The sequence below is a fragment of the Centruroides vittatus genome, unplaced genomic scaffold (genome assembly GCF_030686945.1).
Source record: "Centruroides vittatus isolate TY-2023 unplaced genomic scaffold, ASM3068694v2 contig_4, whole genome shotgun sequence".
Classification (NCBI taxonomy): Eukaryota; Metazoa; Arthropoda; class Arachnida; order Scorpiones; family Buthidae; genus Centruroides; species Centruroides vittatus.
Window position 1 is genome coordinate 4,618,260 of NW_027122214.1, and position 17,081 is coordinate 4,635,340.

The window sequence follows — 17,081 nt, forward strand, 5'->3', positions numbered from 1 at the left end:
CCTTAAAATAGATACCCATCACCCCGTAAAAAGACTGGAAGAAGCTATGTGGTTTTTTGCGCACCTGTTTGGAAGTCTTCGAAGGCCGGGCATGTATGCGTGATGCGGTTAGACGTTAGGTATAACTGGAGTCTGACAAAGGCCAGGTCGGGCTGAGGAAAGCGGAATGGCAGTTTAGCCGAATTGCCTACTGACTGGGTCTTTTGGCACGATTGTAAGGTGGTTTCGGAAACGGTAGCCATATCGGGGCACGCCTATATTTGTATACATTCCCGAGCCAAAATGTATTGCTAGTCAAACGTTGGGTGGTAATCTCGACACAGAATCGTCTTTCCGTACTTAAAAAAAAAAAAACTTTCTTCTCTGTAGGCACTAAGAGATCATTTAGTTCAAACCCATTGTGAGTTCAGCCAAGCCCACATTAATTGATAAGTTAATTTAAACATATAAATTACTTAGTATTATTTTTTCCTTTCATTAAATGACATTTTTAGAAGGCTAATTTTTAGTACAATGCCATGGCCGAATATTCTTTTCCGTCTAGCTTGGACTCTTCTATACGGATAAAAAAAGTCAATAAGACCGTGGTCATAAAGTGACTTTCCGCGAGTTAATAACTGATCTTAGCAAAACTAGTCAGAATAGTTCTTAGCTCCCCCCTCCTAGCCGATTAGATTTCATACTTGGCGTTTTGCGTTTTTTTTTTTTTTTTTTAACTCTTTCCGCCCTGTGGGCACTAAGAGGGCCTCTTTTAGTAGGCCCATTATGGGCTCGGCCAGGCCCACAATGGGGCGACCGGGTGGTGAGGGACGGGGCCCGACATATCCGAACGGACCACCCCCCGAAAAATTCCTGGGGATTATTCGACCCGTTCGGATTCGATCCCGGGTCCCCCAGAGCGGTAGGCTGCCACCTTTACCTCTCGGCCATCCGGCCGTCCAACCAAGGCCCTAACAGCTCGGTGACGTCACAACTGTTATTTCTCTACTTATAAATATAAATCCCTTAGGTAAACGACACCAATTTAGTAAAATTGTTGTTTTTTTGTAAATGTCATTAAAAGGGTATCACAAATTACATCGGCATAATTTCGTAGATCATTTCGAGACCTGTACGATTTCGAACCAATCGTAAAAGGGTGTTACTTTTGGTGATCCCGTCATAAGTATACTTCGCCTACATTTCGAATGTTGCCTGATTCGCAAAATTCGTTTTTCAATCTATGCGGCTAAATATGACAGCTTGACGGTCCGATTGCCGTGCGGTTAAGTTATCGGCATTCCGCTCTGGGGGCCGCGAACGAATCCGGACGAGTCAAAAAATCTAAGGACTTTTTTGGGAGGTGATCCCGAATATGTCGGGCCCATTCCTCACCGGTCGCCTCTTTGTGGGCCTGGCCAAACTCGCAGTGGACTCGATAAAACGGCCCTCTCAATGCCCACTGAACAAAAAGAGCAAAAAGAAAAGTTTGCATTTCTTTATTTTCCTTTGCAACATAGACGCATTAGCAACGTGCTCTTTGCTCTATAACACGATTTTCGTACCTAAACTAAAAATTTTGCTGTTATAAATTCACACTCTTCTCCCAATCAAGATGGCGTCTTAAAAGATGTGCGAAAGCAGACCATAATGGTAAAAGACCCGGATGCATAAATAAGTGTTGTGCTTTAATACAATACAATTCGATTGCTAGAACAACCAATACTTACATACCTTTTACTGTTTAAAATTTTCTACGCGCATTTTATTATTTTATCGAAAAACCGTATTCGAAACTGAACTGATAACAATATTATTGTTAACTAATGAATAAAAAACATCAAAAATGTAAACCGAAAAGAATTTTGATTAATTGAATTTATAACTCCCAAAGTGGCAACGGGGAAAAAACATCCAGTCAGGTAAGCGGTTATCTACAGGTAAAATACCTGGGCGAAATAACCAATAGGATCGGTGCGAGTTACCTGGGAGGAAGAGGCACACCCAATGGTGGCAGTATGAAGTTGCTTGTTTTTATCCTGTCCGTCCTGAATCTGTTCATTACAGGTAATGCTAAGTTTTTGATACCTTTCCGTCGAAATAATGCCAGTTTTTTTATTATTATGGACGGAAGAGAGGAAGACAATGCCAATATTTAAGTGTCGTTTACCTGTCTTTGTGTGTCACACGCGATAAAAGTAAATCTATTGCAAATGGTTAATTCTACGATGGAAATTCAAAAATTCGCATAGATTTTATATAAAATTAATTAATATCCACAATCAAACGAATCGATTAAAATTAATGGATCGTAATCTATTCCTTAATTAATGGATGGTAAATTTAAGTGAATTTAAAAATCCACTTTTCCGGATGGATTTTTAAAATTCTCAAAATGACAAACCCGAATTTATTTATTTATTAAATCGTTTTTTTCATAGCCACAGTTCTATATCAATGTACAAATTCTATTCAAACGTATACTTTTTGATGACGATTATGCCTTTTATAAATCATAATTGTCATTCTGTTGACGTAATCTTGTTTACAATTTGAGGTACAAATTTGGTATTTAGAGATTTCTAAATCTGTTATATACAATTTAATATAGTATGTTAATATCAAATTAATTAGAAATTATCGTTGATGGAAGATTTTGATATCGCAATACACTACGTATATATATATATAGTTCTGAAACAATATATCATATATATATATATTTAAATGTCATAAAACCGTATATGGTTCTACATTAATGACAAAATTTAGGTTAAAAGTTTTCCCAAAATTATATATGACAAATGTTTATAGTTGATACGAAACTAATCTGTTACCATTATGTCGTTTTTAAAATTTCAACAATTTTAAAAATAACATTTTAAATTCCGGTAATTGCCAAATGATTGTAAGCAATCGTCCGGTGTTAATCTTAAAACATCTTTAAATGCCTTATTTAATGAAATTTAATACAAACGTCGATTAACCCGCTCTTTATTTGAAAAACAAGCTTAATTCTCGTCTGAGAAACTATTTGTGCATCCTAGGGGTCATGTGTGATTGACATTTAAATTTAGTAGTAATTAATTGTCTCTAAATTTAGAGTAAAGGATTCAGAAGTTGCATTCTACACGAATACAGCATTTTAATTTGATACAGTGCTAATCTGGTGTCTGTTTTGATCCTATTCATTTGCTCCATCTGTCTTTGGAAGTCCTCTTGTTAGTTTTACTTCTACGGCTCAAAGGGATCATTGGTGTACTTGACTTTTTAATTTATCAAAATTTCCATAAGGTAGCATTACTGTTGAAGAGGCATCCTGCTATATCTTAATCACTAATTTACAAAATATTTGATCATGTTTGAATCTAGATCTTAGAATAATAGGAGAGTCTCTTATTGCATTGTCGAGATTTTCATTATTAATATGGTGTTAAAAGATGATTATTATTATTAATATTTTATGAAAAGTATGGTAATTAGTTCTAAAGAGAAATGATTACCAAAAACATTTTATGTGTAATAATAAATCTGAATAAATTGTTTTTAGGAGGTAGTGAAAGTCTATGGTGTTACAGTTGTGTAAGCACCCAACCCGGATGTGGTGACTATTTAGACTGGAGGATTCATCATTCCATCACCTGTCCCAAAGACAATGACAAATGTGTTAAAATTATTGAAAGAAGAGGAGGTAACATTATTTTTAATTAAAATTAATTTTATGTACACGAATTAAAAAACAATTTGATTTTTATTTTTTGTAAATTTTTAATATGTACGGTACAAATAGCCATTCGTTAAATAATGTTTAAACAGAGATGAAATTTTATATAGTGATATTGATATTCGTATATAGAAAAACTACAATTTATATTCTAAAATCCTTAAAGAAATATAGGAGAAATTGTAATTTAATTATAGGACCCTTTCTTTTGGCATATTATCTATCTCAAATAGATTATCATTTTGCATTGTACATCACTCCAGGCCTGTATGCAGGATTTTTAAAAGGATGGCCGGGTGTACTATAGATTATCCCCTATGGAATTTCAGGACTTTGATTATATATTGGAACTCGGGACTGAGACGAGTTCAATGGTACCCTATTTTTGGACCGGAGACGAAAAATAAAAAGTTATCATACTTTTTCACTTACCATACTTTTTTAATGCTCTCATGAAGATGGCACCATAGTTGCTAGTACTGCCATCTTGCTGTAAAGTCTGCAAACCATGATGTCGGACTACGGTCATCTTCAGTAGGGTTAAACACGCGATACGAGAGCGGAGAGAGTGACGCGACTTCCGATCATTGCGCGATCGCCATTTCGGTTAATGTTACTTATGGCAGCGAATGTGGCAGCCATTCCAACTGTTCGTGCTCTCGACTGACCTCCCGGAGGGGAGCCGCCGGCAGGCCGCCATGTGCTAAACGTCACTAGTTATTGATTCACGGTAGTTCTTGAACAAAGTAAAAAAGGGGGAAACGTCTACTAAAGGCAATTTTAACGGCAAGCGACGCGACTCCTGATTGCGATAGCGAGGCCGACTTAACGGTGAGAGCGACGCGACTCCCTATCATCACGCAATCGCTGGAAAAAAGTATGATAACTTTTTTATTTTTTGTCTCCGGTCCAAAAGTAGGGTATTGTTGAACTTGTCTCGGTCCCCTCAGTTCAGATATATACTCAGTCTCGAAATTCCATAGATAGTAATCTATAGTATCCCCGGATGGCCCTTTAAAAAAAAATTACTTTTTCTTAATGTAGTTATTAATTTCTACAATATACATATATAGAGTAATTCAATATGGCAGTCTAAGGAGGAACTGAATGGGCACAAAAAAATATAATGTATGTTATTAAAACAAAAATTATTAAGTTATTATTTAAAGACATATTTCATTAAAATAGACTGCAATATTTTTATAGAAATAACATTTTATTTTATAAAACTTTATAATCTAAATAATCAATATTAGGTGCTTTATAACATGAATTATATACAGGAAAAGAATTATAATAATTATTTTATTACCATGAAAATTAATGTTGCAATAAGAGAGCTAAACAAATCAAAGTTGATTAGCTATTCTTTTAACTTACTTTTTAACTGAGTTAAAGTTAAATAAAGTTCTGGATATATAGACTGTAATACTAAAACAATAAGAATGGACAAACCTTCAAGAGGTCAATTAGCTGTAAACAGTTATGGCTCTAGCAGCCCCTTAAGAAATAAGCCATCTTCATTTTTGTGGTCACTTATTGAGGAACCTCTATCTGAGCTGAAGATGATCTTTTAGAGTCAACTGACCAGGGGCTGTATTCTGGTCACCATCTCTGGTCTCTTGTTTCTCACAAGCCGGTTGCCGATTGGCTAATCATTTGGATTAGCCAATCGGCAACCGGCTTGTGAGAGACGAGAGACCAGAGACAGTGACCGGAATGCAGCCCTGGTTCTACAAACTTAGCCGAGTCACCAAACCACATTGGCTCACTTTACAAGTTGACTCATTAATTTACTTTATCGAGTTACCAAAATTTACTTTACCAAGTGTACTTTACCAAGTACCAAGATACGAATCATCTTACTTGTGAGTTACCTGACCGTAAGTTAGAGTCTGCTGTTTGTCGACTGGATTAAGATGCTTAATAAGAATTTGTGATTGAATTGTCAAAGAAACAATAAATATCTTGTGATAACAATTCAATCACAAATTCTTGGACAATAAATTTCCTGGTCAAAGGAATTCCTGCTCAATTCTATGGGCTCCTCATTCCACAGATCATTTCACAGAAATCTTCTCACCATACTATACAATCCTTATCCAATTTATAACTGCTTCTAGCCGTCTGGTGGTAGGTACGAGTTATAAGGATTGTATAGTATGGTGAGAAGATTTCCTTTTTGTTTTTAATGTAAAGGTGTTAGATCCTCAAATAAAAGGCTGGCACTTGATCATTTTTAACTTTGTAAATTTTTTTACCTATTATTACCTTTGTTAAGGAATTTTATTCTTCAAAACCATTGTAACTGTTACTTTTGTGGTTGTGTTAAAGGATTAAAAAATAGACTCGAAAATGTATATTTTTGTGAATAGTCTATCCTATGTTGAAGTTAAGTAAATTTTTAGGTGACTTTGCATTGTGACAATAACGTTAAATTACTATATTAAAAAATTCAAGTTATTGTTTGGTGACACATATTGCCAGTTTTGATTTTGATAATTAATTTTTATTGTATAGTTTCTGTTTATACGTGGTACGATTCAAAAGTTCGGGGAATGCAGTAATCTACGACAACAAAAGCATGTATTTGAAGTTACAGCATATGAAATGGATTCTACCAAACCACCTCTACGTGTTCAGGTTAATTTCACCCATGTCATGTGATTAAACCACGACGCTGCTGTTTTTTTCCGGAGATAGTTACTTTTGTCCTGCGACGTAATCAAAGTAGAGTTTCAAGAACAACCCCCAACATTTCGACTTCACCGTGACCTTTCACTGTAGAATCACCGTACACCTTTCTTAGCAATTTTAAAATCTCCGTAGGTGTTTTACCTAAACGCTGACAAAATTTAATGTTGGAGGTTGTTCTTGAAACTCCACTTTGATTACGTCGCAGGACAAAGGTAACTATCTCCGGGAAAAAATAGCAGCACTCGCGATTTAATCACATGACATGAGTGAAATTAACCTGAACACATAGAGGTGGTTAGGTAGAATCCATTTCATACGCTGTAACTTCAAATACATGCTTTTATTGTTGTAGATTACTGCATTACCCGAACTTTTGGATCGTACCACGTATAAAATGTTAAAGCCATGGTTAAATGTTTTATGCTTGTGACATATTCACTGCAGAAAAATAAAACTTCCTTACATTAAGAGATTTTAATTTTAGAACTCTGGGAATAGAACTTTTATAACACAAAACTTTATTATCCAGCTTTTATCAGACAATAAAGTTTCATGTTGAGGACTGCCTGCATATTAAATAATTAATTTTAAAAAATTTTTAAATTGAGCTACAAGAGCTAAATAATGGCAGATTTCTAAAGCTCTAAATTTCATTGTCTTTTGTTAACACAGCTGAAAAGTTAATAACAAGAGAATGTCTGTCAAATTTGGAAGGGCTGCGCAAGGATATACCTGCAGATCGTTTCGAGGGTTGCCGTCCAGCAGCCGCACAGCCAAAACTGGCAGTCTACGTGGAAAATACTGTCAAGCAGCTTGAACTGAAAAGGTAAATTCTTTGTTGTTGTAGCATAATAAAAAATTTTAGTTATAATTATCTTGATTTGTAGTTTAAAAAAAAGTTTAATCGTCAAATTGTTAAGCGTGTTTCATAAATCTTGGTCGGTTGCTGCGATGAGCTATAGCAAGGATGAGTATGTTAGTCTGTGAAGGATATAGATCTTATAAATTTAGCAGGATATGCAATATATCTTGGGTTGCAAGTAGTGTTCTAGATTTTGTTTTGGGTAACAGACAGCTCTTAGCATAAAACAACCTGTATAAAGTTATTCATGTTACTATTATTCTACTCAATTTCAAAATTAAGTTTAGTTTCAGATTTTTGGCAGAGAATCGTATGGTTTATAAATTAAGGCTAAAATGGAAAAGTGAAGGTATATTATTTTCAAATTTCATATTTTTCATATAAGTTGAAATGTTTACAAAAATTATATCTAACATACTGTACAGTATTCAAGATAATTTCAAGAACTAACTGAACGTTATCCCTCTCACTTCTTATTTAACAAAAAAAAAAAAAAGGAAATTTGTCAATTTATTTTAACATTTTTTAGATTGTCATCTTCAGACCTTGTCTCCATTTTAACAGAAAAGATGTCTGGTAAACTGGATGAAATGAATGATAAAGGAATAATATTTGAAATTGCTCTCATCTTAATCAAAGTGCTTTTAAATTTAAGGTACTTTTTGTTATGATTACATTTCAAGAGCTGTATATGTTTATGGAAAATAAGTTTATTCTAAAGTATAAAATGTTCTTTTGTTTCAGTTATAATTGCCAAAATTTTAGTTGCCTTCATAAACAATATATTCAATCAATCAAACTATAGTTTCATCAATAAATTCTCTACACAGTTGCTTTTCTTACTGAATTTCATAATTAACGCCATCCTTCAGGAACAGTTTTTATTGATTATCATTTATCCTTGTTTATTTAGAGTGTAAGTACCTTTATTTTTATGATATATTTCTTTTAAGTACAACTATATACAAAAGAAGGTTGAATGGTCTTATATACCCCTAATTCCTTTGTCCTCAGTTCTTGGCAATTGGCAGCTTTAGCTTCTCAAGTCTTTGCAGTTGCTATTCTTTGCTCACAGGGATTAAGTTTCTACTTGATATTTCACTTGCTTTAGTGGAAGCTATTGCATTTTTCACTCTTCGTCTTCAAATGTATTCATACATAAATGATTTGTAAAATTATAATAAACAAAAAGAGATTTTTTTTATAATGCTGCTTTGTGTGAAGAATAAATTCAAAAAACAAAAATATTTTTCTTATTAATACAACCATATACATGTTTTATTAAGGAATTGACCATTGTAAATAGCTAGAAAAAACATTTATTTTTCTAACACAAACCCTGATAGCTAATATCCAAACGAGATACTTGCTGCTGGAAGATTAAACAACTACCTACTGAACCTCAACATCAGAGTTGTTTTAATAGTCCAAAAACGTATTAGTCACATGGTAGGGCAGATATGGTAAGAGTCCAGCAAAAGTTGACATTGTGGCTTGAGTAGCAGCAGTATGTGGTCAGGAATTGAATGGGATCGTGGAATTGGACTTTAGCAGTTAGATGGCTTGGGTTATTTGTTCTTGACGGCTGTGTGTAACCTTCAGTGTGTTGCATTGAACTTCTCCAGTTTGGAGCAATGATTAATCTACGGCAAACTCTGATAGTCAAAGAAAAAATATCCATCATCGCTTTCCCCGTGATCAATTGTGATGGAGCTTTGCATGGTTGCAGTGACCCAAGATGTTTCCTCTGCAGTGACGTTTGCTTCAACAGGTACGTAATGATGATACCATGACTCGTCTTTGGTCATAATGCTCTACAAAAACAGATCATTTTATTGGTGATGGTGGGTTAAGTTTTAGACATGCCTCAATCTACATGTCTGTATGTCATGGTTTGTGAACTCATTTGGTGCAGAACTTTCTGTAGGCAAGTTTTTTGTGCAAGATTGTTGCGCCATCCCTTATTGATTTGCACTATTGCATACAAAGTGATGTGTTGATTGGCTTGAATGATTTGTGGCACATTGAAGCAAACTCGGTGTTTTGGTTTCCATTTCAAAACTTGCACATAGATATCTCTTATCTGTCCATAAACTTTTATAGATGTTTTGGCAGTTCTTTTCCCTCATGAAAATCCAATAACCATTTGTATCCTGCAGCTACTTCACTTTTCCAACCACCATGCAGATAAGTTACATACCACTGGAGTTCACATGCTTATGTAATAGCCGATTCCCTAACAAGGATTGCGTTATTTTATGAACCAACCATTGATATATAACTGCATTTTAATTTAAGTGAAAACATTTTAAGTATGAGAGAAATTTTTTTTAAGTATAAGAAGACAACTGTGTAATTCAATGTTTCTAGAATGTAAGTCTTAAATGTACAAATTACTCAAATTTAAGAAAGATTAAGGCATTTAAGAAGTATTTTAATTAAGCTTTTATGGCAGATTTAAAGAATTTTTATAATCCCAATTGTACTATTGTAAAATTTACAGTGATCTAATAACAAACAAATAATTTAAAAAAAATTAGTCAATGAGAAATGTAGTTTGTCAATAAGATTACAGTGGAACCTCGCTTAACGAGCATAATTCATTCCGGAATCTTACTCATAATGTGAAACAGTGTTTCCCATAGAAATTAATATAAAATAAGATAATGCGTTCCATGTTGAAAAAATACGCAAATATTTTATATATAACGTTTATTCAAAGAAAATTACACAATATACATTGTTAAGAAGCATGAATCGTCTTCATCTTTTCTTCTAGCATGGAATGAACCAAGCTGGAATGCGAATTCAATTTACGGAAAACATAAAAATCACAGATAATATGTCTGATGAAGACCCCAAATGATAGCCCAAGAATTTAGCATATGTAAAGGCTATAATTAAATATTAGAAATTAATTAATTTGACCTAGAGGTAGGCAGTTATGCTGCCATCTCATATTAAATTTAATAATTATTTATAATTAATTTTTTATTTAGACATTTCTAAAATTTAATTTGAAATTGGTCATTAAATTTAGTATGAGATGGAGTGTTTATTATATAATGGGCTATGATTGTCGATGTTTATATGTGATGTGTGTGAACACGACAACACTAAGATGCTAGCGGAAGGAGTGCTAAACACAGAGTGATGGACCATGCACACAATCCAGGATTCTCCCCATCACTCATTAAGCAAGTCAAATTTTTACAATTTGTTTTGCGAGGGTCCACTGTATATTGTATTGTTTTGTAATTAAGATGTATTATATGATTGATAATAATTTTCAATAGGACTTGCATTTCTTAAAATAAAAAAAAACTGTAGTGTGCCAAAAAAATTAACAATTGCAGTTTAGGATAAAGGGAAGAATAACTTTACTAAGGGGAGAATAGATATTGGGATTTCAAAAAAGTCAGGGAAATGTTCTTATGAATCTTTTTTTGACATAACTAAATGTCAAATGTACATATATATATATATATAAATACTAGCTGACCCGGCCATGCGTTGTTGTGGCTCAAAATGTACCTATTATAAATGTATAACATTTCCCCCGTGGGATGAATTTCAAAAAATCCCTTCTTAGTGTACAGTCATTCTCTTGACGTACCCTATTAAAACGCAATCAAAAACGCGTCTAAAATAGTATAATAAAAGCAGAGTTCTTCACAGTAAGCCTTAATTCTGTCCCTCTCCCCGCTGGGGAATATCGAAAAATCCCTTTTTAGTGTATATTCTGTTGACGTAACCTATTAAAACGCAGTCAAAAACGCAAAAAACTGCATGTAAAATAGTATAATAGAAGTCGAGTTCTTCACGGTAAGCCTTAATCCCGTCCATCTCACCCCAGTAGGAGGAATTTCGACATGTATATTATATAAAAACACATGCATATTCGAATGCAACGTTGTGTCAAAATTTCAAAGGAATCGGTAGGAACAAACAAACGTTATATTTTATTTATTTAGATAGATAGAAAATGATCTTCTTTAGTCCGTTCTCACAGAAAAGCAAACTTAAGTCGTCGGAAGTTAGCGCCATCTGTTGGACATGAAAGCCTTAATCCATACATAAATATATTTTTGAAAGGGGGGAAATGGTGGTCTTCACATATGCCACAAACCTTCGCGGGAGTGTATTAAACAACTTCCCGAAGTTTCATGGCAATCGGATAAATGGTGTGGTAATGCATGAAGGACGAACAGACAGACATACATTCGTTTTTATATATATAGATAATAATACATATATATATATATATATATTATATATATATGTATATATATATATGTATGTATTATATATATACATACACAGAATATTTATTTAACCATCATCATGCCTCACATTAATTAATTTTTTCTCTCTTGGGATGAGTTATAGGTTGTACATACATACATATGCAGAAAAATATCAGTAACCGAAGTAGTGACCACCAATTTTGTTAGTACTATGACAGAGTAGGACAAAATTTGGTTCCCACTCTCTGATAGAATCAAAAGCTGAAATGATACAGATGGACAGTTCTTCGTTTCATACAGGGGCTGATAAAAAGTGTCCAGAATTTCTTCTGGAAACATGCAACATGAATACGGCAACATGAATTTCTTCTGGAAACATGCAACATGAATACGGCAACATGAAAGTCAAGAAGGATAGCGAAAGCCATCCTTCTTGACTTTCATGTTGCTGTATTCTTTTCTTTCTCTCTTTTTAATTACAAAAATTTTCCAAAAAAATATATTTTGGTAGGGCTTTGCCCACTATTCAGTAGAATTTGCTGACATTGGGAAGACAGACACCAATTCTAAGGGGAATAAAGTGGTTCCAGCATTTAGAGTTTGTGCTCATACTCCGGTAGCCTTGCCTCTGGTTTCATAGAATACAATGTATCCCCAGAGGAAAAAGTCTGGAGGTAGTGAGTCCAAATCTTCTGTGGGCTGCTAATATTTGATTTTGATCCTAGATTACTTTGTTGAAAGTGCTCATCCCACCAATCTCTACCCTCTTAAAACACATACGTTAATACCTTACATACAAGGTGGTCTGTTTATTCTGAAATACTGTAACTGCCTGTTTATTAAATTTACTGCAGTAGAACTGCAGTAAATTTAATTAATAAATCAGAATGTTTGACCTAATATCATAGGCCTTCTTCAGTGAATTAGACAAATTTAAATAAACAATCTCTATTTTTAGCACTTTCATACCATTTTAATATAAACAAAAACAATTGTAATTTGGGATTTTAAAAATTTCTATGACATGGAAGTCCATGGAAGCTCATGTCAGCTAGTTTTAAAATGGGAAAATAATGCAATGCAACTTTCTTCTTAGATGCCAGTTGGGAAGATATAGCTCTTGTGTTTTTAAAAGCATTAATTATGTATAAGTCCGTGTTTGGCATTTCTTTCGATATATTTCAGTCCAATGTATGTGTTGGTGATATTAGAGCAATGGCTGTATGCTCATCATATTAAGGACCTGATTGCTGATATTTTTACAGATAGCAGAATCCACACTAATATTTATTGTAAGTCTACGATCTGCCATCTTTGAAGGTGATAGTGACACTTCAAAAAAGATATGCCCAAAAAATGTACTGTTCTAATTTTTAGGGGTCAACATTATTTTCAGGAAAAATTTTTCCCAAAAATATGTTGCATACTAACAATTATTAATTTATTCCTAAAATGTTACATAATTTGGAAAAATCAAATTAATTATGTGCAGCCAGTTTTAATTAAATGTTAATAACATGTGCTTAAAGCATTCTTTGTCATAGGATAGAATTATAAACTTGATGTAATATGTTGATTAGTAGAAGTTAAATTGAAATAGTTAAAAATAGGTCATTAATGGCATCAGTAAGCACAGGACACAGTGCAAAACCATTTCTGTCAAAATCTTAGGTTTTTTTTTATGTCCAAAAACATTATCACTAATTTGCAAATTTTCTACGCAAAAAACTGAATATTTCATTTTAATTCAAACCAACACAAAATTTCACCTACTTGATAGGGATTTTCTTTTAAATTCTTTTTATAGCTCTGTCTTGCTTTTGGATTTTTGTAAAAATTGAAATCGTGGTTCTGTAAAGGAAACCAATCTGACCTTATTGCAAGTTCATAACAATTTACTTTGCTTCTGATCAGTTCAGTCAATGATAGGTTAATTTGGGAAATTCATCTCCATAGGCTTAGCCGAGAAGCTACTCCACTTTGTGTGTGTGTTGGCATATTTTTTCTGCCGTAAATTTTCCCCAACCTTGTATTTGCAATTGGACATATTCTGCATCCCTGCACATTTTTGGCTATGGATATTTGGGACAAATCAACATAATGATTTATTTTGAACAAATTTTCGTTACAATTTTGTTTGCATTTGTTAACATTTAAATATACTTAAATCTACATTGCAACACGATATAGTGTGCACCTGCTAGTTTTATAAATGAAGTTCAGAATTAGACATTTTGGAGGGAAGACCAAACAAATAGTTGTGTGTGCAACACATACCACCAAAAATTTTTGTTGATGATTCTGAATTGTTAGGCATGTGTACACATTGTCGTGCTTATTGGGAACCCTGGGTTGTTTCAAATTGTGTTAATTGACAAATGTAAGATTTCAAATTCTGACAAGACGCTATTTTTAGGGATTACTGGACGAACATCACTTACTGTTTTTGTGACTTTGACCAGTGGTGCAACGAGGCCAGTCTCAGAAGTGGATCTATCTTGAGCATTTTCTTCTCACTCTTTGTGTCTTATTTATCAGTCAAATTATTATAATTATTATTTAAATAAATGTATTAGTAACATTTTGTAATTTTGTCATATGCAAGAATATACTTGGCATGTATATGAATCTCTCATATTCCATTATTTTTTAAATCACTGTAGTGATTTTTACAATTTATAATAAAGAAAACTGTAATAAATTATTTTTAAAATATGTTGGTTGTTGAATCATTTTAAGTGTTCAGCTGAACACTAATATGTGACTTGTGGATAGTATATTTCCTAAAAGCATTATTTGAAACTTATTAGTAGGACTGTGGAGTTGGTACTGGTGAATTATCATGATATTAAAAATGTATTGACTTCAACTTTAGTGAGATGATAGTGTGCTACTTTTTTTTATCACCAGTATGAATCACTAACTTTACAGCCCTGCTTATGAGGAACATTCCAACTTCTAGGGTTTTAGTCATTGGCTGAAGATTAAAAGACAATGTTTTGATCCTGCACAAACATGTAATTGAAAAAAATATGATTTTTCTGCTTAGTGGTAAGTTGTAAATTTTTATAATAGAATTTTGTATCAGTCCAAGAATGAAGTATTTCTACCATAGATATGCATAATAATTAACATAATGCTAAAAAATTAAAATGACATAAGTCTAAATAAATTAATAAGAATCAAAACTAACATTACTGTAATTTCTGGTCTGAATAGAAATATGCCTTAGCCTCCAGATAATATCTCAACAGCAAGATAGTCTTAACAAAACATCTTTAAACAGTTTTTTAAATTTAATAAATAAAAATATAAATACAACTTTTTTACACAGGTAAACATCTTGCTTTAGTCCTTCTTTTTTGCCATTTCACCATCAGCAATCCTTAAAATTCACAAAGTTACAGAGACTACCTTCCTTTTTTAGGATACTGCCTCCACAAAAAATGTAAAAATATAAAAATGGGTAGAGTGTCTTCTGGTGTTTTTTGCCACTATCATAATATTACATTTAAGTAAAAAAATAAAAGGGACATGGCTGGTGTTATTTACATTTAATAAATAAAAATGAGTTTTTTACACGGGTAAACACCTTGCTTTAGTCCTTCTTTTTCGCTGTTTCACCATCAGCAATCCTTAAAATTCACAAAGTGTTTACCTGATTGCTGATGGTGAAACAGCGAAAAAGAAGGACTAAAGCAAAGTTATGGAGACGACCTTCCTTTTTAGGCTACTGCCTCTGCAAAAGAAGGACTAAAGCAAGGTGTTTACCCGTGTAAAAAAGTCATTTTTATTTATTAAATGTAAACACCACCAGCCATGTTCCTTTTATTTTTTTACTTAGGTGACCAATTTAACAAAACATTTGTCTTATAACAAAAAAGTTTTGGAAAGTATTCCGTTTACCAAAAAGTAACTCCATTCCATGATTTGTTTGAGCTCTCTTAGTCACAGGATTACAATAATAATAATAGTGTTTAGTTCATCCTTGTTCTGTATATCAAGCTAAATATAAATATATATATATTATTAGTACAACAATCAATTTAAACTCAGTACAACAGCAATTTAAACTCATCAGTCATATTAATTTATATGACTGATGAGTTTAAATTGCATTAATAAATTATATTTTCAACTTAAAGTATCTATTGAGTTACTAAAGTATTTACAATGGCTGGTTTTAAAATTAGATTTATAAAGTAGTTTAGAAACATTAAACAGAATAAATGAAGCATTTAAAACTACACCTTTTGTTTTGTTTAAACTGGATAAGACTTGCTGTAGTGATTATCAGATCTTAAGAGAAAATGGGATAAGATGAACAAAAATATAAGTGCTAATTGAAATGACAAGAAAAACATTGCAAACAACAATGTTAATTATTATTTACCTCTATAATCAACTTTCTATATTGAACAGAAACAGTTTTTTAATTTAAGAATTAGTGTTGTCATTTGTCTCATATCTGAAACTGTTGTTTTTAAAAAGGAAAATATTTCAGCTATTTTAACAGTATCAATTCCTTATATTTAAAATAAAAATGATTATTTCATGTATAATTCAAAATGATTGTCATGGCTTCAACTATCATCATTTCTGCTCAAATGTATTCAGAAATTATCAAGTTTATATTGTGTGATGCATTACTACAGGGGGGTGCCAAAGTAGGTACACTCAAACCTGTTTTTGTGCGATTTTTTGTTTGCGTGATTTGTTTTGTGCAATTTTTTTGTGTGTTATACCAATTTGATTAAAATTCATATACTGCACAAAAAAAAAAAATCGCACAAAAACAGGTTTGAGTGTATACAGTTGTTATGGAAAAAAACAGAGAAAATAGGAAGAAAAAACAATTTTATATACAAATTAAATCACAAATAAGGAATATGAACTAATAAAAGATGATAAAAATAATAATAATGAACACCAAACATTTGTATTTTTCAGATTCCCAACTGTATACCTACTTCTGCAACCCCCTGTATATTAAAAAACTGCTTCCTAGCAGGAGTAAGGTGAGTCATCAGCTGTTACAACTGAAATAGGGCCATGTAATATGGCTTCATATGAAGCCATTGCCTTAAAATAGTGTTTGTGGAATACCCAGCTTGAATTGAACTTGTAGGAACTGATTTTTTTCAAGCTTTGCATGTACTATTTCTATATGCATTCCATATCTTTATCTGAAACCAAGGGTTGGCTACTACTTTTCCCTTTATCCTGAATTCCAGGAAATAGGATGTCTGCTTATCGTTATTGATAGAATTGCCTAAAGGTAACCAGCAGCAATTTTATACACGAAATTGCTGCTGAACCACTATAACAGTTTGTTTCATGAAATTTCAGAACAAATTTTTTTTTTAAAAAACAATGGCTAGTTGTAGTGAAAAACTAACTGCCTTCTGGCAGGTGAAAACAAACTATTGTCTGATGCATTGCAATATGTAGAAAAGACAGTTTCTGAATACATTGGAGCATAAACACTAGTTTGATGAGTTTATTACAATTACTATGTAATTCACTAAACACCTAATAATCATTTTGAAAAACCTTGTATATACAGGATCAT

The 17,081-nt window shown here is 32.7% G+C and overlaps 1 protein-coding gene and 1 long non-coding RNA gene across 2 annotated transcripts; one reads left to right on the forward strand and one right to left on the reverse strand.

Moving 5' to 3' along the window:
- Nucleotides 1-1,882: 1,882 nt before the first annotated feature.
- Nucleotides 1,883-14,225, forward strand: crim (QVR superfamily protein crim). The gene is made up of 4 exons (XM_067271593.1): nucleotides 1,883-2,046; nucleotides 3,530-3,670; nucleotides 7,073-7,226; nucleotides 13,926-14,225. Exons 1-4 carry the CDS (start codon nucleotides 1,998-2,000, stop codon nucleotides 14,059-14,061), a joined length of 480 nt encoding a protein of 159 aa, XP_067127694.1. The 5' UTR covers nucleotides 1,883-1,997; the 3' UTR covers nucleotides 14,062-14,225.
- A 1,274-nt stretch (nucleotides 14,226-15,499) lies between these two features.
- Nucleotides 15,500-16,334, reverse strand: LOC136976346 (uncharacterized). Its single transcript, XR_010880922.1, has 3 exons — nucleotides 15,903-16,334; nucleotides 15,760-15,808; nucleotides 15,500-15,514 (listed from the first exon to the last, which is right to left on the reverse strand). It is a non-coding gene; the product is annotated as an uncharacterized lncRNA (long non-coding RNA).
- Nucleotides 16,335-17,081: the final 747 nt, after the last annotated feature.

Bases quoted from the DNA above. Each gene is read 5' to 3' on its own strand.
- crim (XM_067271593.1), top strand. From the start codon at position 1,998: ATGAAGTTGCTTGTTTTTATCCTGTCCGTCCTGAATCTGTTCATTACA. The intron at 2,047-3,529 runs GTAATGCTAAGT...AATTGTTTTTAG, and splicing joins CCTGAATCTGTTCATTACAG to GAGGTAGTGAAAGTCTATGG. The intron at 3,671-7,072 runs GTAACATTATTT...TTGTTAACACAG, and splicing joins AATTATTGAAAGAAGAGGAG to CTGAAAAGTTAATAACAAGA.